The sequence below is a fragment of the Bos indicus genome, chromosome 23 (assembly GCF_029378745.1).
Source record: "Bos indicus isolate NIAB-ARS_2022 breed Sahiwal x Tharparkar chromosome 23, NIAB-ARS_B.indTharparkar_mat_pri_1.0, whole genome shotgun sequence".
Taxonomy (NCBI): domain Eukaryota; kingdom Metazoa; phylum Chordata; class Mammalia; order Artiodactyla; family Bovidae; genus Bos; species Bos indicus.
This window is the reverse complement of record NC_091782.1, coordinates 19,242,288-19,268,439: the sequence shown is the minus strand read 5'-3', so window position 1 is coordinate 19,268,439 and position 26,152 is coordinate 19,242,288. Positions and strand designations below refer to the sequence as shown.

Here is a 26,152-nt window from a genome sequence, read left to right as displayed (position 1 = left end):
CGCCACAGTGAGGATACTGGGGGCGGTGGGGGGGGGGGGCGGGGGGGCGGGGGGGGGGGTTTGGTGAGTTAACTGAGCTTCTAAGGTGGCAACTTATCCAGGATAACCCAGCTAGTAATCATCAGAACTAAAATTTAAGTTCTGCCTCCAGTGAAACTTCAACCACCCTTGGTTGCTCTTCCCCTCTTGAAGGATGATTTCCTTTTCTGTGAAAGCTGGTCGTTTCACAGAAGCTGGTCATTCCTGGTGTCGAGCTTAGGGCTGTGGAGGGAGCACTGTGGAGGCCTGGGGTCTTCCTGCCCGGTGCCACTCAGCCTTGCTGACAGCCTGGAGAAAGGCCGAGGGTGGCTCCAAAGGGATGCTGCAGCCAGTGGTCAGCCGAAGGCCTCAGGAGAGTTCTAAGAACTGCACATGCCCTTCCATCGTCCTCTTCCGGAAGGGAATGGCCACTGGCGCTTTTCCTGGACCGTCTTCACACTCGTCATCCCCACCTCCATTTCCACACAAAAGGCCCGGAGAAGGAAGAGCCCCTTAGTAGTCCAGGAGCCCTGCCCCATCCGCAGCTCCCCGCCTTTCCCCGCAGAAACCCACTGCTCCTAAACATGTCCACAGGACGCACAAACCATGTCCCGCGGTCAGAGTTCCCACTGCCCGCTCTGGGCCCCACACAGTGCCTTAGATGGGGACACGTATTTGCATCGATCCTGGGCCAAGGTGTGCGGCGACAACCGAAGTCCGGGAGCCCTGCCCTCGCACAGCAACGAGCAAAGTAATCCAGCTTGCCGGAGAACGCATGCGCACCCGCCCTTGAGGGCCCGCCCCCTAGCGACGCACGGCGTCCCTAACAACCGGCGTTCGTGGGGACCTGCGGGAAGGCGAGCGCTCAGGTCTCGGGAACGGTGAGGCAACCTCTGGAGAAAGAACACCCGGCTCCGGTCTCCCCTAGCGGGCTGAGCTCTCTCTGCCCCCACTCCCCCGACAGGGCACGGGAGCACGCCCCAGAGTCCGCCCACCCGGCCGAAATCTGCAGGTGGCCTTGGCTCCCGTGAGAAGGAAGGGCCGGCCTGTACCTATGGGAGGCCCCCACCCCATATGAAGTTGGCCGTGCCTCCTTCCTCCCTACAGCCACTGCAAACCGTCTCTGCGAGTCAGGGAAGGGTCACCCGAGATGGAGAAGGGGAAAGTGGAGTGAGAGTTGGTCATGGGGAAGAGCAGTCCCTAGTTCCAGGGCCCCAGCCTTCCTGGAAAGACAGATCTCTATTCCCAGCTCCTGGGGCTGCAGTCCTTCCCGCAGGTCTAGACGCTTCTACACCTCCCTCCCTCCCATGACATGGCTGGTTATCCTTGGTCACCAAGGAGAAGGAGGGCCCCTTCACTTCAGGCGGGTTGAGGGAGGGACTTGCTGGCATTTGGAGCTGAGCTTCCCCGGTCGGGTGTCTGAATCAAAGGTAGGGATGAGGGTGGAGTTCTTTTTTAAGGCAACAGACCTAAGTGGGCAGTTGGGAGGAAAGCCTAGCCCAGGGGTGTGATAAGTGTGCAGACTGTCTCACCAGCAAAAGACCAGGGGTGCTGGGCCAGAGCTCTGTCAGGGAAGCTTTTTTGCCCCTCTTTTGTGATTCCACAAACTCTGAATTCCCAAATGGAAATGACTTGGCCTGAGGTGGAGTCTGACACAGTAGGCAGGATAGGGATTGGGGAAATGTAGACAAAAGCCAGGGCCCTGAGGAGCAGCTGACTGAGAAAGCAGGAAGCACCATCAGAGAAGCTGGGGGATACGGGATGTCAAAGCCCAGCCCCGGACAAGGGATGTCCAAGGCCACAGAGGTCCTCACAGAACCTAAGGAAGGCCTGGCACTTCTGTTCAGTTCAGAGGAAGAGAGGGGAGGACCAGGGATGTAGTGAGCAGAAAAAGGAGAGGACTTCCCCCTCCCCTAGCATCTTCAACTTTCCCATTTGGGCAGGCAGGTGGAGCCTCTGCCCAAAGCGTTTGGATTTAACTAGGCACTTGAGAAAAATGGAGGAGGTCGGAGACGTTTCTGAGAGGAGGGAAGGTGCAGGAGACTCGAGCACTGAACCCTAGGTCTGGAAGGAACATGGAGGGCCCAACGGGGCAGGAGAGCACAGCTCTGCGGTATCTCTTGGATCCTCTTGGGGCCTCAAAAGCTGAAGTGATCATCAGTTCTGCAGAAGGACCCTGAGACTGCAAGGGACAGGGAGTGAGGGAGCCTGGACTGTTCAGGTCAGCACCGATGAGGGTGACCCCAGGCTCCCACTGGAGAGAGTGGGAAGCCCACTGGAAAAGTGCTATGACAACTGAGTCTGGGCAATTTAGGAAGCAATCCCAAGTGATTTGTCTCTGCTTTTGTGCAGGGAAGTGAGGAACAGCTTTGGACAGACATGGGTTCAGAGTTTAGCTTCTCCATTTACTATGTGATGCTTAGCAAGTTACTTAAGTTCTCTAAGCCTCTGTTTTTCTGTTTGTGAAATGAGGATAATGGTGTTATAATAACAATATTTGTCAATAATAAGTCTGAAGATTTCATAGGTTTATATAGGTACAGCATCTAACATCTTTGTCATGATATCTAACACTTGCCTTGAGTGTTGACTCTGGGCCCAACACTATACAGAATGTCTCACACGTGTTTCCTGGTGGTTCGGACAGCAAAGAATCTGCCTCCAATGCAGGAGATGCAGGAGACATAGGTTCAGTCCTTAGGTCGGGAATATCCCTGGACAAGGGCACGGCAACCCACTCCAGTATTCTTGCCAGGGGAATTGCATGGACAGAGGAGCCTGGTGGGCTGTCATCCATGGGCTCACCAAGAACCAGTCATGACTGAGTGACTGACACTTTCACTTCAGGGCTTCCCAGGTGGCACGAATGGTACAGAACCTGACTGCCAGTGCAGAAGACACAAGAGATGCAGGTTCAATCCTCGGGAAGATCCCTGGAAGAGGAAATGGCAACCCACTCCAGTATTCTTGCCTGGAGGATTCCATGGACCGAAGAGCTTGGCGGGGCTACAGTACATGGGGTTGCAAAGAGTCAGGCATGACTGAAGCGACTTAGCACGCAAGCATGCACACACATTAGCTCCTTTAATCCTCTGGATAATCTTATGAAGTAGGAACCCCAGTTACTATCCCATATTACAGATAAAGAGATGGAGGCTTAATGGGGTTGCATGACTTGCCAGATTCTCCCAGATGTTGGGGACAGAGTGGAGATTGGACCTCAGGCGGTGTAACTCCTGAATCCTGAGCTAGCTGTTAGTTATGCTGCCTCCTCCTGTGCACACACTACTGAGGGCCTGCTGGGCTGCTGCATGTGTGCATGCTCAGTCAAGTCCAACTCTTTGCGACCCCATGCACTGTAGCCCACCAGGCTCCTCTGTCCGTGGAATTCTCAAGGCAACAATACTAGAATGGGTTACCATGCCCTTCTCCAGGGGATCTTCCTGACCCAGGGATCTACCCTGTGTCTTCTACATTGGCATGTAGATTCTTTACCACTGAGCCACTTGGCCTAGAATACAATAAATCAGAGCTATGTATAGACAAGGAGGTGGTTCACAGAACACTTGTCCACCATCAAAAATGAGGACAACCCTGCCCAAACTAGGACATCTCGTCCCTTTCTATTGCCTGTGTTTGGGCATGTAGAGAGCAGACCCTAACACTTAACCCTGTGAGTTAAGAACTGAATGTTATTTCAGGACCTGGATGCTGGTCCTGAGGACACAGCTGGGACCAGGGGAGGGGGAGGAGGAGTCACCTTTCCTCAGGGGTTGTGGCAGGGTTGATGTTGGCGCCATAGCGTGTGAGGCCTTGTAGGTCCAGGAGATGAAGGGTCACTGGTTGCCCCCACTTGCCCCATCTGAGGGCAGGGTGTGCCCTTCGAGGGGGCACACCTGCTGATGGCACAAGAGGCACTCACTCGGGAATTCCCTGGCAGTCCACTGGTTAGAACTCAACCCTTTCACAGCTGTGGCCTGGCTTCAACCCCTTGGTTCCCTCAGTCAGGAAGCTAAGATCCCGTAAGCCATGCTGTGCAACGACAAAATAAAATTAAATAGCAGTGCAGGGTTCACATAGGGATGTATACACACATGTACAGCCTGTTAAGATTTCGTTTCGTTAGGGAGGAAATGCATTTTACTGTAACAGGTGTGTCTTTCGTCAGGGGCCTGAAATTCCCATCGTGGGGTGCCACGGACCTAGTCGCTCTTCCAGCCTGGGGAGACCCTCCCCGACACATCCTGTCTGCAGTGAAGACAGGACGCCTGCTTCCCTGGGAACAAGAACAGACTTTTTTCTTTTCTAGTGGAAGATGGAAAAGTGACTGGGAGAGCAGGGCGTTGTGGTTAGGGCAGCCAAGCTCCTGATCCGGCCCCAGCCCTCCTATATATCCAGGGGCCAGTTATTTCCCGGTCTGGTCTTCAGTTTCTTCATCCATAAAATGGGGTTGAGACGCCTGCCCCAACTCCAGTGTAGAATAAGACTCTAACAAGAGAAACGCTCTGAATGACGCTTGTAACTTTGTTTTTTTTTAATATTTATTTGTCTGGCTGCATCCAGTCTTAGTCGCGCTCATGGGCTTAGCTGCTCCGCAGCATGTGGGATCCTAGTTCCCTGACCAGGGATCGAACCCATATGCCCTGCATTGCAGGACATATTCTTAACCACTGGATCAACAGGAAAGTCCCAGAAACTTGTAACTTTTAAGTGCTGAGCTGCTGTACGTTGATGATGCTGTCAGCAAAGAGACGGGAGGTGGAGTTGGAGGCTCGGGTGGTCAGGAGAGGAACAGGCCACCAGAGGTAGACATCAGGAACAGCCAGGCAGCTTCTGGCCATCCTGTTGAACTAGTTCATCTACTGATCTGGGATTGTTCCCATAATTTCATTCACAAAACAGTAAGCCTACCCACATAGTGAGGACCTTTTGGTCATAAAGGGGCAGAAACCCAATTCTTAGCTTCAGCAAGAGAGACTTGCTGGAAGGCCATCAAGTCAGGTCTCAGAACTGAAGGAGGCCGTCAGAGGGCCTTCAGCGATGAGGACTGGGGACGGGAGGTGCCTGGTGCCCTCTGTCCACCTCCCTCTCCTGCTGGTCTCCGCCAGGCAGCACTTCCTCCTGCTGCCGCAGACCGGCCTTTTCCGTGTGAAGGGAAACAGCTTCCAGCAGCAGGGGATCTGTATCCTTCAAGGACGTGTGTCCTTCTGTCTACCTCCACTTGGACAAATCCCAGGGAGGACTCTGATTGGCTGATATCAGGTGCACCCCTGAACCAATACAGGGCACTCCTATTGGCCAGAATCTGTGATCAGAGGGAGGTGGGGCAGCCCAGAACGGCAGCTGCCTCCCTGGCAGACCTGATACCGGGTTAGGGATTAGAGAGAAAAAAACAAGTAAAAGAGGACTTCCCTGGTGGTCCAGTGGCTAAGACTTCATGCTCCCAATGCAGGGTTCCATCCCTAGCTGGGGAACTAAGATCCCACATGCCGCATAGCACAGTCCAAAAAAAATAGAAATAGTCCTCACACCTGGAGGAGCCCACAGTCCAGTGTGGGTGTGAGGAGAGGGTTGTTAGTCCACTGAAGCGACACAGGTACTAAGGATCTGACAAAGAGAAGGGGGAGATAAGAAAAGCCAAAGACTCCAGAGGGGAAATGGTGTTTGAGTTCAGGCTCAAAATACCAGTGCTGGTCTGCTTCCCCGGGCAGAGACTGCAGGAAAGGCCTTCCAGGCAGAAAGTGGCTTGAGCAAAGGCTGGGTGGCGCAGATTAGTCTGCCGTATTCAAGATGCAGAGAGGGGTTTATTTCAAACAGAGCATCCGGCCATGGAGGGCCTTCTGCACTGAGTTGAGGAGCCAGGGGCTTACCCAGAGCCCTGCCAGGACAGCTGTGAGAAGGCTGGGTGCTGGTACACACCCAGGTGCGGGGCAGCTGCAGCTACAAGGACAATGGACAATGAGGCCCTGAGCTGAGGCCACAGCAGGAAGGGAGAGGAGGGACCGCAGGGGAGGGAGTCAGAACTGAGGGGAAACTGCAGTGACCAGGTTGGGGGAGCTGGTACTGAGGGAGAGAGGTGAGTCCCCAGCTTCCAGGTTCACACACCTGGGTAGCTCCTGGTGCCTCTGGCCAAGGTAAGCAGCCAGGAGGAGGAGAGCCTTGGCGGAGGCACTGAGTGCTCTTGGCGGGCAGACTGAGGCTGCAGGCGCCTCGAGGTGGCCAGTGGCCATGAGTCTGGAGCTCAGAGGGGATGGGGGAGCTGCAGCCCAGCAAGAGGACGAACAGGGCAGGCAAGGCTCAACCCTGAGGGGTGGGCAGAGTCAGAGGAGCCTGTGTTGGAAGCCTCTGGAGAATGTCCGAGAGGCCGGGGGGAAGAGTTGAGAGAGCGGCAGCCCAGTGGTGGTTGAGAAGAACAGGTTTGGGTGTGTGACTTGATGCCATCTTTGTAACATTAGTAACTGGCAGGCAAAGAGTTCATCGTGCTCATTATCCTTCGAAACATACTCTGCTTTATATTTGATTGATTCTTTTAGGTATGTATATATATAAAAAAAAAATTTGGAACTAAAAGCCTTCTTAGAAGAATCCTCTATCTGGTAACAAATTGCTTGCCAAAAATATTTCTGTGATGTTGAGTTTTTTTAAAAAAATCAAGACACGATAAGTGAAAACTACCAATCTGACCTTATTATGAGGTTAACATTATCAACATTTGCCTTTAACATGACATCAGACCTCGGGGTATGGAGGTCTCTGTGAATGTTGCGGGACCGTAGGGATTCTTGTTTATATCAGCCAAGCACATGGAGCACGTGCAGGGCCACCGTGTCCCTCCTTCTGAGGCGATGGCTCAGGGACTTGGACCAAGCCCCAGGCAGGTCGTGCAGCGTCCTACCAGAGAAGGCTCCGGGCTCCAAACAGCGGCCAGGCAGTTAGGACCAGACCTGAGGAGCCAGGTCCTAAGACAGTGAGGCATTAGATGGTGAGAACAGGCCATCCTGTTCCTGGGAGCACCCTGCTAGGCCCCAGGAAGGGTCTCCCAACATATGGCTTCCCGGGGAGCAGAAGGGACCACTGAACAGGATGGTGAAGCCAGGCAGTTCTGTGAGAGAGGCCTGGAGAGCCACGCTAGGTTCTGCTCCCACAGGCATGGCCCAAAGGCTGTCCTGGGTTGCGTCTGGGACCAAGGGGAATCCCGGAATGTGTTAGACCAAAACTGTGGAGGGAGCCCCAGGCGTCCAGACGCGGAGCTGGTGGGAACAGGGCTGGCCTGTTGTCCTCCTCCTCTGGCCCAGTCTGCCAGCCCTCCACCCCACCCCCTCCTGTCCAGACCTGAACACCACCACCACCTTGCCCTCACGTGTCCCCTGGATGAAGGGAAGCACCTCACTCAAAGACACCATCTCAGGTTAGTACCCAGAAGCAGGTCTCTAGGGCTTTACCTCCCCAGCCCAAACCGCTGTCCCTCAGAATGCCTCCGTCCACACACCCACTCCAGTACTTCTGCCAAATAGTTTTAAAAATGTTTATTTATTTGTTCAGAACACAGTGCCTTCATTGCCTCCTGCAGGCTCTTGTGTTGCGGCACACGGACTCCGTTTTTTTGTGGTTTCGTGGGCTTAGTTGCTCCAGAGCACATGGGATCTTAGTTCCCCAACCAGGGATCAAACCTGTGTCCCCTGCATTGCAAGGCGGATTCTTAACCACTGGAACACCAGGGAAGTCCCACTCCTATCAAATATTATGAATATGATTCAAGTATTATCTCAGGGGAATCTCCACGAAGCCTGCAGAGGAAGATATTACTGTGCCCTTTGATGGATAAGGAAACTGGCACTCAGACCGAGTAACTTGGCCAAGGTCACACAGCAAGTGCCTGGCAGAGCCAGAAATGCCAAGTCATCTGGGGCCTCCAAGCAGCATCCCCTCCCAGCCACACCCTCGGAGGGACCATGAGTCAAAAAGCGCCAGCTGCTTGTCCCACAATGCATGGACCCAATCTGTTTGTCAATTTGCATTTTATTTGCATAAGTGTGTCACCAAAATACATAGATATCTTCCTTATACTGCCCCCTCCTGTCTCTCTCTCTCTCTCTCCCCCCCTCCCTTCCTTCCTCTCTCTCTCTCTCTCACACACACACACACATTCACACAGCCAGGCTCTTCCTCCTTGAGATGCCTGGAGGACTGGGGAGCACCATCTGGTCCCCTCCATCTGCCAAGGACACCTTTGCTAGTTCACAGTGTTCCTGCCCACCGGCCACTACCCAGTGCATGGAGTCGGGGAGCAAACCCAGAGCGGGAGCTCCGTGCTGGGCTGAGCAGACCCAATTCTTCCGAGGTCCTGGGGAGGGGACACTGCAGCATGGGTGCAGGAATGGACAAACGGGGTGACGGCATGCCCGGATATATCCTCTGTCCTCAGCCTCAGATTTAGCTGCCTTGTAGCCTCCCACACTTTCCCGCTGCTGCTGTCTGGAATGCCCGGAGCCTGGGAGAAATAGGAAGACTGGGATGGGGAGATTGAGGGAGGGGCAAGCTAAAGCCCACTGAGGGAAGAGGAGAAGGTGCTGATGCCCTGGGCAGGGTATGGGTCTGGTTTCCCTAGCCTTCCCTTCTGGCCTGCACTGCCCAAAACAGTAGTCACTAGCCATCAGATTTTGAAGGTTTAAATACATATACCTAATAATTATATATATATATTAATTTTTATATTGATTACATGTTTAAATATTTTGGACATATTGGGTTAAACATAAAGTTAATTTCACTTGTTTTCTCTTTCCTTTCTTAGTGTCTATAGGAGAAGTTTTTAAATAGTCTGTGTGGCTTGCATTTGGGCAGCCATTCTATTTCTATTTCTATACTTCAATTGGCGAGTACTGTTCTTCATCCCCTCCTCCTGGTTAGGCAGTTGTTTTTCTGTAAAATGCTTAGTGGCAGGGAGCTGTTTTGAACTAAACGTTTATCATACCTCAGCCTTTTGGCTGAACTTGATAGACTGAGTTGTTGTTGTTGTATTTATGTACAAATTTTTGGCTGTATGGGGTCTTTGTTTCTGTACGGGGTCTTTGGGGCTTTCTCTAGGTGTGGAGAGTGGGCACACAGGCTTAGCTGCCCTGTGGAATGTGGGATCTTCCCCAACCAAGGATAGAACCCATATCCCCTGCACTGGCAGGCAGATTCTTAACCAGAGGACCACCAAGGAAGTCCCAATAGACTTTTAATCCACCTTTGTTATATATAAGCTGTGTAACTTTAGGCAACTCAGTTCACCTCTCTGAGCTTCAGTTTCACATCAGAAAAAAATTAGTCCATCAGCGCCTATCTCAAAAAGGCTTCTGTGAGAATCAAATGAGCTGATATACATAAAAAACTAAAAAAAGGGACAGCATACAGCAATTGCTTGTAATTACTGCATAGCTATTATTGTCTGAAATGTGGTTCTGCTGCTTGCTACAGCTTCGTGTGTCACAGAAAGCTATGCCTCTTCGGATGCATTATTTTAGTCACTCTTCCCAATCATCTTATTGGTAACTGCTATCCTCATTTCACAGGGGAAGCATCTGAAACTCAAAAAGCTTCAATAACCGGCCCAAGGCCACCCAGCTGGTGGGGTGTGTACCTGGACCTGCTCTAGTCCAGAGACTGGCCCTTCAGAACCACCCTGTGCTATGTCTGTTGGTAAATGCCCACCGAAACCCTCCAAAATAACAACCCTTCCTGCTCCTCTTTCTCCAGGTTCCTGCCAGCACCCAGGATCTGCCTGTCTGAGAAGCTCCCCGTCACGAGGCCATCACCAAGGGGCCACCTGTCCCTGTGTTGCCAACCCCCAGCATGCAGGATACCCAGACAACAGAGTCACCGTCAATCCCCAGCCGGTCCTCAACCTCCACCCAGGACCGGTCTTCCACTGTGGGCCAAACTTTGAGCTCAGCCCCACAGCCCTCAAAGCCCACCCCGATTATCCCACCCCTGGCTAAGTCCACAGGCCCAGGTTCTGGGTCTGGGGTCCGGCGGATGCGCAGGATCATCGCTGAGGATGCTGAGTGGTCGCTGGCCATCGTGCCCCTCCTCACAGAGCTCTGCATTCAGCACATTGTCAAGAACTTCCAGAGTGAGTCTGTCCCCTCCTCGCTTGGGAGCAAGAAGGCCAGGAGTGGGGCAGGGTGGGAGGGGACTGCCTTGAGGCCAGGCCTCAGAGCTGGGTCTGGGGGCAGCCCCTGCCTTCTCCTACAATGTCCTCTTGTCTTGTTCAGTCCCTTGGTCATGTCCGAATCTTTGCAAACCCGTGGACTGCAGCACGCCAGGTTTCCCTGTCTTCACCATCTCCCAGAGCTTGCTCAAACTCACGTCCATAGAGTTGGTGATGCCATCCAACCATCTCGCCCTCTGTCATCCCCTTCTCCTGCCTTCAATCTTTGCCAGCATCAGGGTCTTTTCTAATGAGTCAGCTCTTTGCATCAGGTGGCCAATGTATTGGAGCTTCAGCTTCAGCATCAGTCCTTCCAGTGAATGTTCAGGACTGATTTTCTTTAGGAAAATGTCCTCATCCCCACTCACCTCCTCCCTTCTGCCTACCCTGAGGCCAAGTCAGTTTCTCCAGCCATCCCCCCTCCCAGGCCCCACCAGACCCCTCCCCCATCCCGCTCTGTGCCCTCTACATCTAGGCCCTCTCCTTCCTTTTCCCACTCTCTCCAGCAAAGCCTGGCCCAAACCACATCTACCTCCTCCACTAGAAAGCCCTCCCTGGTTGACCATCCTCCACTCTCTCTTCTATGGACGTGTATAGATCCTTGGTTTGTCCAGTACTTTAGTTTCTGTTAATGTTCATCCTTTTCAAAGATGAGTCGGCAACCTCTCCTACCAGAGGGGGAGCTCTCTGAGGACAGGGCCATCGTGTTGTCTACGGCACCTGTCACCACCAGGCCTACAATATATTCATTAGACCTGTTTACAGTCTGCCTCCACTAGTAAGATGGAGCGCCTCCCTCGGTTTTGTTCACTCTTGTATCTTCAGCACTTAGGGTGGAAGGATAGTATGCGGTACGTAGTGTGTGCATGTATGCTCAGTCACTTCAGTCGTGTTTGACTCCTTGTGACCCTATGGACTGTCGCACTCCAGGCTCCTCAATCCGTGGGATTCTCCAGGCAAGAATGCTGGAGTGGGTTGCCACGCCCTCCTCCAAGAAATCTTCCTGACCCGGGAATCAAACTCATGTCTCTGCCTCTTTTATGTCTCCTGCATTGGCAGGCAGGTTCTTTATCACTAGCACCAACTAGGAAGCCTGTGGTACATAGTAGGTGCTCAAAAAAAAAAAAAGCTTTTGTTTTGAAATGAATGAATCAAATCACATTGGGAGCCTCTGAAATCAGGAGTTACCTCCTCTGCTAGATTAAGAAAAAACTGAGGGCTGGACCTGGGATTCTGTCTCAGACAGAGAGCTCCCTGAGACCAGATGCTAAGATGTCCACCTTCAACCAGGACCACCCCAGATTAAGGATGGTGTGTCCCTCCTCAGATCAGGCCTCCCTGGGAATGAAGGCTATCTCTTCTCACAGACTGGGGCTCCCTGAAGGCAGAGGAGGGTCTTCCTCTTTCCTGGGTGCCCCCAGACAGACAGGCTGAACCCAGGGCACCACAGTGCAGTGTCCCCAACACTGTGCCTCCATTTGCCTATTCTTGCTCCCAAAGACAACCCCATCCTGAAGCAGCTGCTCCCAGAGCATCAGAAGAAGGTCCTGAACCACCTGTCTCCTGACCTGCCGCTGGCTGTGACCGCCAACCTGATCGATGATGAGAGTTACTGGCGCCGCTGCTGCACGCAGCGGTGGCCCGTGTGCCACGTGGACAATCACGGCGGTAGCTGGAAGCGCATGTTCTTTGAGCTGCACCTGGAGAACCTGCTGAAACACTTCATCCCGAACACCACCGACCCCGCCGTGATCCTCAACCTGCTGCCGCTCTGCAGGAACTACGTGCGCGCCATCCGGGTGGATCAGTTCCTTCCGCCCGTGCAGCTCCCGGCCCCGCCCCGCGGCGGGGATCAATCCGATTCCGGCAGCGAAGGGGAGATGGAGGAACCAGCCATGGACCACTACCAACTGGACAACCTGGTGGCTGGCCTGAGCCATCTGGAGGAGCTGGACCTGGTATACGGTGTGAAGGACTGTGGCATGAACTTCGAGTGGAACCTCTTCCTCTTCACCTACCGCGATTGCCACTCCCTGGCGGCCACCGTCAAGGCCTGCCACACCCTCAAGGTACCACCTACCCCCAGCCTCCCCCTACCTCCCATTCTCAGCATCTTTCTGAGTCCCTCTCCCCTTCCCCTCCTCCTCCATCACCGCCTTCTTGCTCCTATTTCCTTCTCGCTCGTTGTCCTTGGTGGCCCTGAACCAAGCTGGGTTCTGGGAATGCAGAAACGCAGAAGGTTCTGCCGGGCCCATTCACCAGCTATTAATCCAACAGGCGACTGCACCCGGGGCCCTGTCCTAGGTGCTGAAGATTCCGCAGTGAGCACAATTAGACCATTTGTGCCCTCCAGCTGACAGTCTGGTGGGGATAAAAGGCACTAATCAGCAATCATATAAAAGTGAAATTGCAACTCAAATAGAGTTTACCAATAAAAATACGGGATGTCCAGTTAAATCTGAATTTCAGATACACAATGAATTTTTTATTTTTTAGGTTAAGTATGTCCCAAATATTCTGGTTGGAAGAAAGAGAGCATGCCAAGAATCAGAGGAGGAGGAAAAGGAGGACATGACATTGTATCATAGAGTCCAGGGAGGGAGGCGTTTCAAGAAGAGGGGTGAGCAGCAGTGGGGTGGGATGGAGCTGAGGACCGGATGTAGCAAACTTGGAGGTCACTGAGGGGAAGCTATGTCGGTGGAGTGCCAGGAGCAGAGTCCAGATCAGAGGCATTTGTGGAAAAAGTGAGAGGTGAGGAGACAGATCAGCTTTTTCAAGAACTTGGCTGTGAAAGGAGAGAAAGGTAGAGCAGTAACAATGAGGGGTTTGGGTTTCCTTAAGAAGAAACTTGCATGTGTTTAAAACCAATGTATAAAAACAAAACCAAATGGATCCTAATCAAATGCATAAGCTTTTGCACAGCAAAGGAAACCATAAAACAAAGAAACAACATTCAGACTGGGAAAAATATTTGCAAACAATGCAACAGACAAGGCTTGGTTTCCATAACATACAAGCGGCTCATACAACTCAATAACAACAACAAAACAGCCCAATCCAAAAATGTCCAGAAGACCTACACATTTCTCCAAAGATGGCCAACAGGCACTTGAAAAGATGCTCAACTTAGCTAATTGTTAGAGCAATGCAAATCAAAACTAGAGTGGGGTATCACCTCACAAAAGTCTAGGAGGGTGCAGCGAAGGGCTGACTCATCCAACAGACCTGGATTCAAAACCTGCCTCCACGGCTTAATCACCGTTTGACTCTGGGCAAATGAGGTTTCCACTCAAAGCCTCCATTTTCTCCTGTAAAATGCAGAGGACTTGTTCTATCTCACTAGGATGCCAAGGGTTAGAGATCATGGCTATGGAATGTTGCAGCAGCATGCCCAGCACGTAGTCATTACTCAATAAGTGGTAGTTTTTTCCCTACCAGTCGCCACCAAATCTGCACCACTATCATGCTGGGTAGACCTGCCCTGCCCAAAAGCCAGCCAGGTGGTCGAATCCTTTATCCCTTACTGCTCCACCTCTCTCCCCCTTCCCAGCCAAGTTCTTCTCTCTCTCTTTTTACTATTTATTTATTTGGGTGGGTCCCATATGCAACATGGGCTTCCCTGATGACTCAAGCAGTAAAGAATCCTGCAATGCAGGAGACGCAGGAGATGTGGGTTCGATCCCTGGGTCGGGGGCATCCCCTGGAGGAGGGCATGGCAACCCACTCCAGTATTCTTGCCGGGAGAATCCCGCAGACAGAGAAGCCTGGTGGAGTACAAGTCATAGGGTCACAAAGAGTTGGACACGACTGAAGGGACTGAGCACACACGCACAGCTGCAGCATGTGGGGTCTTCTATCTTTATTGCAGCATGTGGGATCCACCTCCCATACCAGGGATCTAATCTGAGCCCCCTGCACTGGGAGCTCAGAACCCCAGGCACCGGACAGCCAGGGAAGACTTCCCCCTAGCCAGGTTCTTGAAAGAGCAGAACCTCAGGAGTTCCTGGGGCTCCCTCCTCTACCTGGGGGAGGTATGTAGGCAGGCACGTTCTTCCTGCTGCCCACAGATCTTCAGGCTGACCCGAAGCAAGGTGGATGACGACAAGGCACGCATCCTAATCCGCAGCCTCCTGGACCACCCGGCCCTGGAGGAGCTGGACCTGTCGCACAACCTCATCGGGGACCGGGGCGCGCGCGCTGCCGCCAAGCTGCTGAGCCACAGCCGTCTGCGCGTGCTCAACCTCGCCAACAACCAGGTGCGTGCGCCCGGCGCCCATTCTCTGGCTCACGCCCTGGGGCACAACAGCAACCTCATCTCCCTCAACCTGCGCCTCAACTGCATCGAGGATGAGGGCGGCCAGGCGCTCGCCCACGCCCTGCATACCAACAAGTGTCTCACCACGCTGCACCTCGGGGGCAACGAGCTGTCCGAGCCCACCGCGACCCTCCTATCCCAAGTGCTCACCATCAACACCACACTCACCAGCATCAACCTGTCCTGCAACCACATCGGGCTGGTGAGCTATGGCTTCTGGGGCACGCAGGGCCAAGGGGAAGCCCTGGGGGCTTGGGCGGAGGGCTTGGAATCTGACTGCTGCCGGTGCTTACCGGGAAATTGCTAGGACCACAGGCTTTACCCAGTTCTCACCCCAGCTCTGCCATTTAGCACTTGGTTAAAGTTACTTAACCTTTGGGACCTCCATTTCCCCATCTGTAAAACGCAAATAGTAATAGCATCTACCTCTAAGTGTGGTTAATGGAAGGATTAAACGAGTTATAACTGTAAAGCAGTTAACCATTGCAGATACTGGCTAGGTCCTCAGTATTTACTAGTTGTTGCTACTACTCGGGATTCTGTACTATGCTAGGCACCCAGTATCCGTTAGTTTTTCTTTAGCCCTCAACTTATCTAGTAAAATAGCCCCCGCTTTATAGATGGAAAATAGTCTCAGAGAGGTTAGTGAGTTGCCCAAGAGCATCCAGTCAGGTTGAAAGCCTGGGTCCTTCCCAACAGACAGTGTCTTTCAAATCTTGACCAAGTCTCAGAGTAAGAAATGCAATTTGCATGAGCACCTAGTGAACACATACATCGATATAACGTAATTGAAATTTAACTTGCACTGCTTGTGATATATGCTGATGTTTTCTTGTATAATGTCTGCTATTTTTAAAAAAGATGCTTCGGTGACCTGTTGAGTTGACTTTGCAACATACGGTTTTGTCACAACCATAGAAAACCAGCATTCTGCCTCCCAACAGGAAATTTTTCTTACTGGGCGAGGGCCACCCAACCCAGAAGGGGCTGAAACTGTGAGGCCTAGAGAAGAGGGCCCTCCATGCACTCCAGCTAGGGCCCTGCACCCTTTACCAAGCCTCCCCAGAGGACAGTCGGGCTCACAGACACTGACTCCAGAGAGAATGCTCTTGGCTACAAGTAACAGAAAGCTTGAATGGGAAATGGCTTAAACAAGAGGAATGTTCACTGTGTCCCATAATCAGAAGCCCGGGAGAAGGGGGTTCTGGGGTTGGTGGGTTCCTTGGCTCAGTGCTTCTGAGCCACCTCTGCTCTGCCTACCCAGCCCCATGACCCTGTTGTCTCTTGTGTGACTCTCATGGGCCCAAGACGGCGGCTGTACTTCCCACAGGGCTACGCTCAGAGGCAGAAAAAAAGGAGACCACTCCTCTCTTTCCTTCTCTTTTACGAGAAAAAGCTTTCCAGATGCCACTCCCTCCAAACTTCTTCCTTATATCTCACGAGCCAGATGTGTCTCCCGTGCTCGTGGCTGAACCAGAAGAATGGAGTCATTGTCACTGCCGCAGCACCACCCTTTTCAAACCACTGGGGCTGAAAAGTCAATGTAGTGAATTGCAAGCACCATTTTTCTCAGAGAATAAGATGGAACAGGATAGAAAACGCTACACAAAGTAGGAATTGTGTTGTGAAGTTGTTCCCGTCATGTCTGTGTATCAGGATGTGTACGTGTGCACACATCCACCCATGTGTGTGTGGTCCTGAGTCATGGTGGAAAGTGACCCTTTCCCTTGTATTCCTGACCCAGGATGGCGGGAAGCAGCTCCTGGAAGGCATGTCAGACAACAAGACCCTCCTGGAGTTTGATTTGCGCCTGTCAGACATCGCTCAGGAGAGCGAGTACCTCATCGGCCAGGCCCTCTGTGCCAACCGCGAAGCAGCCCGCCAGCGGGCCCTGAATCCCAGCCACTTCATGTCCCCAGTCACTGTCAAGGGCCCTGAGAACCCTGCGGGATAAGACGGGAACAGGGCTGGGGCAGTGGCCAGACCTGGGTCACTGCCCCAGCCCCACCCCTCATTTCATGCCCCTGCCATGCCTGCTCTTGAGGGTCACCCCGGTCCCGAGGGCGGGAGAGGGGAGACCAAGACTATCCTTGGGGTGAGCGATTGAGGTTCTGCAGGGATCTGTGAGGAGAGGAAGGAGCCTGGGATAGAGGTAGAAAGTGGGACTTAGCCCTGGTACCTAGGGAGAGGATATGAACGGACTCACTGAAATGACTGACTACTTCCAAGAATACAGAAAGCCGACCCTTGGAGACTGTGAGGCCCAGACTCTCCTCCAGGGGCTGCCCATCTCCCCAGTCACCCTCCTCCCCACCATTGTTCTCTACCGGACAGATCCTTGACCTCTTGACCTTCAAACACACACTGTCTCCTCCACCCCAGGATTCAGCAGAGCTCTGCCTGGCTCTTCCACCCTCACCCTGCAGATGCCACCTCCCTCTTCCTTGACTCTGCTTAAGTCTTCCAGTTCTGCAGGTCACGCCACCCCTAGTCCACCCCACCCCCAACCTGGGCAGGAGGAAACAAAGGTGACGGGAGGGGCTCAGACCTATCAGCCTCCTCAAAGAGCTGCTCACAGAACTGGGAGATGGTGAGAGAGGTGTGACCCTGGGAGGGAGGTCAGTGAGTCATCCGCAACTTTATTATCCACCAGATTGATTTATACAATCTTTGCGCTTGGAAATCCACGACAGAAAGGCCACAGTGTGATGCACCCAGTTGACAGAGACCTGTCTTCTCCCCAGCCAGGCCCAGCCCACCCCACAAGCCCTTGTCCCAGGACACATGAAACCCTCCAGGCACCCTCCACGAGTCCCCATCACTATGACCGCCCGCCCTGGGGCCACACCCACAGGAATCACATCTCCCCATGAGGCCATGAGAGGATCTCCTGACGGATTCAGGCTGAGCCCCAGGGCCCATCCTCTGCAGACCGAACCCCCAGCCCCGTTTCCAAAGGGTGGGTCACAGGCTGCAACCACAGCCTAGGAGCGCTTTCCAGGGACTCCTTCCAACAAGCAGGCACGGAGCAGAGCACCAAAGCGGGCTTGGGAGTGACCGCACGTGTGTACCTGTCTGGGCACCTTCAAGTCTGTCTGTGCCTGACACCCTCTGACAGTTCCAGAGTGCAAACTTACAGGTGTGAGGGTGTGTGTGAGTGTGTGAGTGTACATAGCCACAGCTGCTAGCAGAGGTTCTAATTAGAGAAACAAGAACATTCAGTGTAAAGTTTAATTTTAGAGATTAATTTTTCTGGTTTTCGTTTTCCCTGGCAATCAATAAAGCTACCAAGAAAACAGACCAAAGACTTGGTTTCTCTCTAAGTCTGTGCGTATGTGGGAGGTGTGAGGCTGTCAGTGTGAGAAGACCTAGGCAGAAATGGTCAATACAGGCAAATATAATCACAGCCCCTCCCCTCTCCCTTCCTCCCAGCTCAGGCTCTGTCTCAGGCATCTGCCTGAGGCAGGGAGCTGAGTTCCTCCCTTCCCCAGAGCCATGAGGTGGCCAGGATGCCCCAGACAAGGGTGTGACATCTGGGTGCCAGCTGGCCAAGAACTGGGTGCCAAGGCCACAGCTCGCCACCTGTACCTCGCAGACATCCATTCAAAGGAAAGAGGGGCGCTCCAACCCCTAGGCCCCTGAAGAGCACAGTGCTGGCAGGTAGGTGGGCACTGCTGCCCAGGGAAACCTAGTGGGCAGCTGTCCCCTCCTGCCCAAGCCTCCCCTTCTCCGGCCTCCTCCCCTTCTCACTCAGCCATCTCCACCTGAAAGTTAAGCTCAACCCCAATGCGCCACAGGCCATGGTGTCCCCACAATCTGTGCCCCCACCAACTCCCCAGGGAAGGGGAGCAGGGGAGCCAAAGGAGATGTTGCATAGGTGGAGGCCATGCCCCGGGCGGTGCGGGCCTGGCCAGGCTGGAGGAAGAGGGGAGAGGAGTGGCTCTGATGGCTCAGATGAAGTGAGAAGCATCAGGGGCGAGCCTCAAGACCGAGGGTTATCCTCTCTGGCTGCAAATGTGAGCTCACTCCCTGGGCACTAAGTCAGCTGGGAAAACGTTAGCCAGGGGAGCTGGGGGGGCAGGGGTTTTGTACACAGACATGCACACAGAAGCACATCAGGGTAGGAGTGGTGGGGGACAGCACATGGGGCCAGCGCCCTGGGGTGGTGACAGCATGCCCCTTTGAGGACCCTGGGACACACAGCAGGGCTTCAGCTCACGGGCTAGGGGAGGACAGAGGGATCAGGCAAGATTTAGAGAATGCCTGCCTCTGACCCCGCCACTGGAACGGAGCTTCCAGCTGGGCTCGAGACAAGGTCCTCAGCCCCTCAGAGCCTCAGCTTGCGGACGACCACTATCCACTCCTCCCCACCAACACGGGGGAGCCAAGGGGCAGTCCCCACGGACACCCCCACCTTTGAGGGTCTTTTCATGACCCTCTCCTCTTTGACTCCCACTTGCTTCCTGAGTTCTCTGTTGTCACCCAGGCCTGTTCCTAGTCTCCCCGCTGAGTCGTACGCCTTGGTCAGCTTGAAGGAATGCCACCCGAAGGAGGTGCCCTCCCAGAACCTAGGCAAGGAAGCTGAAGTTTAAAGGACTGAGGTGCACTGCCCTCCACAGTTTGCCTTCCCCCTCACCCTGGCAACAGCTCTTCAGAGCCAGGGAGCAGGCTGGGGAAGGAGAGCTGTGGTGAGTACGGTCCCCCCAGGACCCAACCTCCCGGGGGCCCAGGGAGATAAACAACAGCGGTGAGAGTGGCTAAAGGAAATCCCGATCTTCGGATCTTGTCGGGGCCAGTGCCAAGAAGAGGAGAGCAACATCTCCAGGGCTTTGAGATGGAGTACCATGGCTGACACCTGGGCCCGGCCTCAGACCCACCGAATTCATTAGCTTGGCTGAAAGCCAGCCCTGCTGTTCTCCGAACCGCTGCCCCCTTGGTAGAGAGAGGCGCCGGCAGGATCAGGCTGCAGCGAGGAAAGAAAGCCGGGCGGCCCTTCCCCCCTGGCCTCCAAACCTCCCCAGCTGCACAGCGAGGGCCTCTCCCTGGAGACGGAGCCCAAGGCGGGTCCCAGGGCGCAGTCGCCACGTAACAGTCATTGGATCCATTGAAAGGCGGGACAGGGAATCTCCAATGTGCGAGTGTGTGTGTCGCAAAGGGAGGTGACCCCCTAGGAACTCAGGGGCGGGCAGGCCTGGAAGAGACGGCTCTGCCGGGGTGGGATTGTCTCCCCTGCCCCCAGCTGTCTCTTTATGTACAGGAAGGTGGGGGGGGGGGGTGGTATCGGATCGGCCCCATCTGAGTCTGGCCCACGCCCCCTCACCTCCCACCTCCCCACCCCCACCGTTCCCAGCACGGCCTCGGCCACACTCATGACTCCCCCTGCTCCACCCGCGGGACGCGCCGTCCGGCAAGGGGCAGGGAAGGAGACCGTCGGGCCGGTCCCGGGACCCGGGGTCACAGTGAAGTCTCTACGCAGGAGCCGTGGCGGTGCAGCGGCCGGTGGCTGTGGCCCAGACACCCCTCCTGACGGTGCACAATGAGCACCGGGAAGTAGAGGGCGTCGTGGTAGGGCGGCGGCGGCCCGGCCTCCTCCTCGTCGTCGTCCTCCTCGTCGTCCCCCATGCTGGCCTGGCTGGACAGTCGCGTCTGCTCGGTAGGGCAGCTCGCCTCGTTGACGCTCCCGCTCCGGCTGCGCCACAGGCAGCTGCGCCGGGAACCGTAGAGGCGGCCGAGAGAGAAACGGCTGCCCCCGCAGCCCGCCCCAACTCCTCCGGGCCCCGGGGCGGCCCGCGGGCTAGCGCAGATGCTCAGGGCGCTGCGCGAGAAGATGGACGAGCTACTAACGGCGCGCTGGCAGTGCTCGCAGCTGCGCCGGTACGGGGCCAGGCCCGCCGCTCCCGGTCCACCCACCCCGCCGTAGCGGCAGGTGGGGGCGTAGCCCCCGGCCGCGCCCCCAGCGCAGCGCGCGCCCAGCCCCGCCAGGTCCATGAGCACCGCCTCCGAGTAGCTGGGCACCAGCTGCTGGTTGGAGCGGATGTGCCACTCGAGCTCCGTGCTGTCCACCGTGTTGACCCGCGGCAGGCGGTGCGTGAGCGGCGGCAGCAGCTCGTCGCTGGGACTGAGGCCGCCGCCGGCGCTGCCACTCGCCGAACCCGGGCCCTCCAGGCCAAAGAGCTTTTCTACATGGTAGTGCGCGTAGGCCGTGCGGTACTCGGCCAGCACGCGCAGCGGCCACGACAGCGTGAGCAGCGCCGCGGCCCAGAAGGCGGACGAGCAGGCGTACCAGGGCGGCCTGGCCGGGTCGGGGAAGGCCACCATGAACTCGCGGAAGTCCACGTTCTTGAGATGCATGCCCTCGCGCGCCTCCATGTAGTCGTCCAGGCCCTCGTTCTCGGCGAAGAAGCGCGCGCGCTGGCACAGGTACGCGTTCTCGGCCTCCACGCTGGCGAAACTGAAGCACTTGGTGAAGCGCAGTCGTGTGGCCGGCGCGCCCTCCAGCCCCACCAGCGCCTTGGACACATCGCGGACGCCACAGCGCGCGTAGTCGAACTCAGCCTCGGCCACGTGCGTGTTCACGCGCTCATGGTAGACCTGCGGCGCCGGGGAAGGCGGCGGGAGTCGCTTCAGTCCGCTCACCCTCGTCCGCCCTCTGGCGGCTCTTGGCGCCTGATGGAACCCTCAGCCTGTCCTGGCTTAGCTCCCGGTTGGAGCCAGGTAGGATCTTATCTCCAGAGACAGACCCTGGAGTCAAGACTGCCGGGCTTCGAATCCCAGCTCCACCATATACTAGCTGTTTGACTTTGATATTGGTTAAGTACTTAGAGCAGAACCTGTCTGCTAATGTTTGCTGTTATTATTATGGTGGTGGTTATTGCTCTCCTGTGGCAGTGCCCACAAGAGCTCACTGCTGGCTGTGCTCTCCCTGGGGACAGTCGGGCAGGGTCCCAGCAACCACCCCCCTCCCATCTGGACCACCAGCCTGTGCTCCCCTTCAGCTCCTCACCTGGGTGGTGGTGTAGGCGTCTCCATTGCGGTATCGGGTGACTTGGCGCGTGCGGCGGACGTAGTGGTAGCTGATGGCCTTCCACCAGATACAGGGCGTGGCCTGCTGCATGCGGCCCACGCGCTCTCGCACGCTGCTCACGTCCACCCGGTGCTGCAGCTCGTGGCGGGCTTGGCAATGCCAGCACTCCACCAGGTAGACGGCATACAGCATGAGCAGGAAGGCCAGGGGGATGTAGACATAGCCGTTGGAGCAGGGGCTGTCGTGGTACATGAGGCTGTTGCCCTGGTAGGCGCTGCTGAAGGTGAGGCGGGTCACTGTGGTGACGTGGCACCAGGCCACCGCCCCCAGGCAGCCGTACATGAGCAGCGAGAGCAGCAGGCACTTCCAGTGGGACTCACGGCAGAGGGACTTGGTGAAAGAGGGCTGGATGGGACGCTGCTGCTCAGATGGGCAGGCAAAGGGCCGAGATGATTGGGGAGTGAGACGGAGTGGCAAGGACCCAGTACAGAGATGAATGCGGGAAGGGAGGGCCAGAGGCCAGCACCCGAAATGACAGGCAGAGACAGACAAGGATGTGGAGAGAAGAGTCAGACCAAGATGGGAGGCCAGGACCAGAGGTAAACACAGAAGTGACCCAGAGTGAGCCATGAGGACAGGAAAAAGGAACAGAATGCCAGTTTGGGGAAGTGCAGAGAGAGATACCCCAAGAGGCAGAGGGATCAGAGCCAGGGGTGGAGGGAGAAGGCCCAGGTAGCAAAGAAGACACAGATGGATAGGATGGCACCCAGAGGAATAGTCCAAAGACAGATAAAAAGATGACAGTGAAACAGGAGAAGGTGTGGGTAGGGAAGACAAGGAGGACAGACAGGCATCAGCGAAGGCAGGTCCCCAGCCCAGACCCCTTCCAGGTATTCTAGGAAAGGAGGGAGGGGCCCACTGACATCCCCTTCCCACTTCATAGGTGGGGCCCTCCCTTCTTCCAGGAGGAGCCACTTCCTTGGACCCATCCACCTCCCTCATACCTCCCAAGAAACCCCAAGTGCTGTCTCCTTCCCCACACTCTGGACCCCAGGTCCCTAGCAAGTCTCCCTAACATCCTACCCCTGTTCTAAGATGGAAAGCAGTGGGTTTGTGTCCCTGAGCAGCAGGTGGTCCAGGAGGAAATATCCAGATGGGCAGAGGCATATGGCTGGGGAAAGGGGATGGGAGACAGGGGTGGGAGTGGGAGGCAAGGAAGAAGATATTTGCGGCCCAGCCCTTTGTCAAGAGAAAACAGTTCTCAGTACCCAGGCTTGTTAAAGCACTAAATCATGTTCTGCCCTGCGGTGGTCCTGGTGAGTTGTTTATGCGTCTGGCTCCTCCACTAGACAGGTGCTCCTGAAAGCAGGGCCTCATTCTCTTTGCATTCTGGGTGCTGGCACCCACAGCCACTCAAGGACAAGTATACTGAGTCAGATGTCTGGTGGCGGCCTGGGCTTTCCCTCTGCTCCCCCCACCGTCTAGCTTTAGGAACCCCCCACACACCCTCCTGCTGAGATCCTGACTTATTCTTTCCATTCCCCTGCCTGGACCTGGAGGCTCCCCAGGGGAAGGGAGAGAAGGTGGAGAGAGGAAAGGCACAATAACAGGCAGTTGGCCCTGGACTGGTGTGAAATCCAAGGAAAGATCTGGAAGTACAGATAGGTGGCTGGGTTAGGAAAGAGTACTCAGCACATGCAGACAAGATTAGGGTGCATGTGCCTTTGTGGGAGCCTCACCCCTGGGGAGTGCATATGTGCCCCTTTGCATGCCCACTTGAGTGTGTGCTTGTCCCAGTGAGAGTGCGTGTGAAAGGGGCCCTCCCTGCAGTCCTGCCTGTGTGCTTCTGCCCTAGGGCAGTGTGCAGTGTGTGCACGAGCGTGCATGGGAGATTGGGGAGCCCCTGGTACTTTCCTTCATCGCTTTGTCTCCAGGTTTAGTATGCCCCCAACGAGGGGTAGGTATGCTTGGCACCAACACCTGGAAGGATTTCTGGGAGTCCCCTGGAGGGGGATGCTACACGGACGTTGGATGAGAGAGGCGCACATCCCCCACACAAACAGTCCCAGTGACCTCAGGGGGGATGACTTCTGCACACATTTGACCTTCTTAGGACCCCAGCTCAGGTAACACCACCGTTTCCTCCGTGGACCTGGCAGGTACTCTCCTGCCTTCCGCAGCCCCTCCAAGTCACCCTTCCTGGCCTTCTAGAGAGCATCTCCCTCCGCGAGATAGGATCCCGGCTACCGTCCCCACCCCCACTCACCCGGGGTCCGCGAGGCTCCGCCCCTAGGCCCCTCCCCCTGCCCGGGACCCCCCCGAGCCCCGCCCCCGGCGCGGCCCCTTCCCCGACACCGCGGACAGCTCCCGCCGCCGGGCGGGGGCAGCGGCGCGGGACTGCGGCTGCGGCTGCCGGCTCGGGGTGCGGGGCGCCGGGCGCGCTGCGGCGGAACCGGCGGGGGAAGGGGCGCCACGCCCGGGGAAGGGACGACCGCGCCCGGGGAAGGGGCGCCACCGGCTCTCACCTCCTCTCGGGCGGGGCCCTCGTCCGTAGCCGCCGCCGCCGTGGGCTCCTCCGGGACCCCGGGGCCGCCACCGCCGCCGCCGCCACCGCCGCCGCTCTCTCCCGCGGCCGAGCCAGGGGGGGACATGGCGTAGAGGGGGCGCGTCGAGCTCAGGGCCTCCCGGGGGGCTGCCGGGGGCCGGGGGCATCCTGCGCCGGCCCTGGGGAGGGGGGCAGAGGGGGCGGGGCCCTCGCTGCTCCCCACCCCCCGCCGGGGGGAGGGGGCCTGGAAAGGGCACCACGGGTAAGGGGCTTGGGGATGGGGATGGGGAGGCGGGCTGGGGGGCCGGGCTGGGGGGGGCCGGGGCCGGGGGCGGGTGTCACCTTGAGGCCCTCGCGGCGCCGCTCCGCCTCCCGCCCGCTCCCGCCGCCGCCTTTTGTCTGAGCGGAGCTGGAGCCAGCGCGCCCCCCCTCTTCCTCCCAGCACAGGAGCCCCGCCCCCGGCCCCCCAAACTCCGCCTTCCCCAAGCCTACCTAACAGCCACCCCAAAGGGGACAAGCAACAGGGGCTCCCGGCACCCCTTCTTCTCTCCCAGCCCCGCTCACTACCCGCACCCCCGCCATTCTTCTTCCGAGGAGGAGAAACTAAGCCCAAACTCCTCTCCGTCTATTCACGGAGGGGGCGCCAGCGGCCAACTAACATCCCTCCCCACCGTTGGGTCTCGCAAGTTCCCAGGGCTGAGGGTGGGGAGAGGAAATTGAGTTTGGGAACCCTAGGCAAGATCCTCATTCTCAGTTGGATGGTAAAGGGTTAAGGCAGGAGCCAGACTTCAGAGGCCGGACCCTGCTGAACAAGGTTGGGAAAGGCTGAAAAGGAACGGATCGGAGCTGGATGTGAGGAAGGACTAGCAGAGGGCAGAAAAGAGGATATTGAAACCAGCCTTCACTGAACTAGCTCTCTATCCTAGAAGAAGAGCCCCAAAGAAGCAATGAAGTGTGTACATTGCCCTAGACTGGAGATCAGGAAACCTGAGAAGAGATTCTTAATCCTGTCTCTGTCATTAGCTGTGTGACCTTGGGCAAATGCCTTCCCCTCTCCGAGCCTTAGTTTCCCCATTTGTGCAGTGAGAAAGTTGACTGAACAATCTCTAAAGCTCTGACTTTGGGTGTAGGAGGCCAAGTCATAGGTCACAGGCCAGGCTGAGTGACTGCAGGTCGCCTGTCCCTTCATGTCATCCACCCACAGTGCTCTTTCCCACCCCAGTTAGGGGCAGAAAGAAAGCTGCCATTCATTCATTCCTGAATGCACCCATTCAATAAAAAAGTATTAAGAATCTACTGTGCCCTGTATAGAAAGGCAAAATACAATTTCCCATCTTCAAGGAGCACAAAGTCTAACGGGGAAGAAGGACATGGAAGCCTGTCATTATGAAAGAATAAGATGAAGGCTGTGCTTGATCCATCTGTGTGCACAGTCCTAAGGAAGGCTGTTGTGTGTCATATGCTACATTAGTCTTTGACATATAGTGACTTTCCCCATTTACCCACAAGGAACCAAGGCAGAGAGGAGGTGAGGGGCTTACTCAAGGTCACCTGCTGATACTCACAGAGTGGTCCTAGAATCCAGACCTTTCCCATTCAAAAGTCCATGGGGATATTCAGGGGTCGGAGGTCAGCTTGAGGCAAAGCCTGGATATCTGATCTTTGGGAATAGAGGACAAGCCCACTGCTCTGCCGACAGTCCTGCCCCTCATCTGGGGCAGAAGAGCCTCTGCCTTCACCCACACACCCACCCCTCTACTCTTGGTCCTGTCTCCACGTTGCTACTCTTCTCTTTCCAGGGAAGGTGAAGGGGGCTCTCAGTCTGCCTGTCACCTCAGTACTACCCAGCCTGTGTGATCCTCCCCAGGTCAGTGAGTCCATCCTCCCTGCCCAAACCAAGGGAGAGTATGATCCCAAAAGGCATGGTTCTCCTTCATCCCCATGGCAGAGGAGGAATCTCACTTGCTGGCTCATTTCAATATCTCTCTCCTACCCATAATTTTTGAGAAGTCCTGCCCACAACTAATTCTAACTCCTCTTCTGGTTTCAGTTCAT

The 26,152-nt window shown here is 55.8% G+C and overlaps 2 protein-coding genes across 3 annotated transcripts; one reads left to right on the top strand and one right to left on the bottom strand.

Annotated features, from left to right (window-relative positions):
* Positions 1-813: 813 nt before the first annotated feature.
* Positions 814-17,833, top strand: TCTE1 (t-complex-associated-testis-expressed 1). 2 transcript variants are annotated; one of them, XM_070778060.1, is made up of 5 exons: positions 814-899; positions 9,760-10,135; positions 11,714-12,282; positions 14,281-14,730; positions 16,273-17,833. In XM_070778060.1, the coding sequence occupies exons 2-5, from the start codon at positions 9,856-9,858 to the stop codon at positions 16,480-16,482; spliced, it is 1,509 nt and encodes a 502-aa protein (XP_070634161.1). In that variant the 5' UTR covers positions 814-899; positions 9,760-9,855; the 3' UTR covers positions 16,483-17,833. The 2 variants fall into 2 exon arrangements, with proteins under 2 accessions (XP_070634161.1, XP_070634162.1); XM_070778061.1 differs by lacking the exon at positions 814-899 and adding an exon at positions 950-2,239.
* TMEM151B (transmembrane protein 151B) lies at positions 17,148-24,380 on the bottom strand. The gene is made up of 3 exons (XM_019986365.2): positions 24,078-24,380; positions 21,532-21,972; positions 17,148-21,119 (listed from the first exon to the last, which is right to left on the bottom strand). The coding sequence occupies exons 1-3, from the start codon at positions 24,201-24,203 to the stop codon at positions 19,983-19,985; spliced, it is 1,704 nt and encodes a 567-aa protein (XP_019841924.2). The 5' UTR covers positions 24,204-24,380; the 3' UTR covers positions 17,148-19,982.
* Between the last annotated feature and the right edge of the window lie 1,772 nt (positions 24,381-26,152).

Coding starts and splice junctions, on each gene's coding strand:
- TCTE1 (XM_070778060.1), top strand. CDS start 9,856: ATGCAGGATACCCAGACAACAGAGTCACCGTCAATCCCCAGCCGGTCC. Junction 10,136..11,713: donor CATTGTCAAGAACTTCCAGA/GTGAGTCTGTCC, acceptor TTGCTCCCAAAG/ACAACCCCATCCTGAAGCAG. Junction 12,283..14,280: donor AGGCCTGCCACACCCTCAAG/GTACCACCTACC, acceptor TGCTGCCCACAG/ATCTTCAGGCTGACCCGAAG.
- TMEM151B (XM_019986365.2), bottom strand. CDS start 24,203: ATGTCCCCCCCTGGCTCGGCCGCGGGAGAGAGCGGCGGCGGTGGCGGC. Junction 21,973..24,077: donor AGGGCCCCGCCCGAGAGGAG/GTGAGAGCCGGT, acceptor CCATCTGAGCAG/CAGCGTCCCATCCAGCCCTC. Junction 21,120..21,531: donor ACGCCTACACCACCACCCAG/GTGAGGAGCTGA, acceptor CCGGCGCCGCAG/GTCTACCATGAGCGCGTGAA.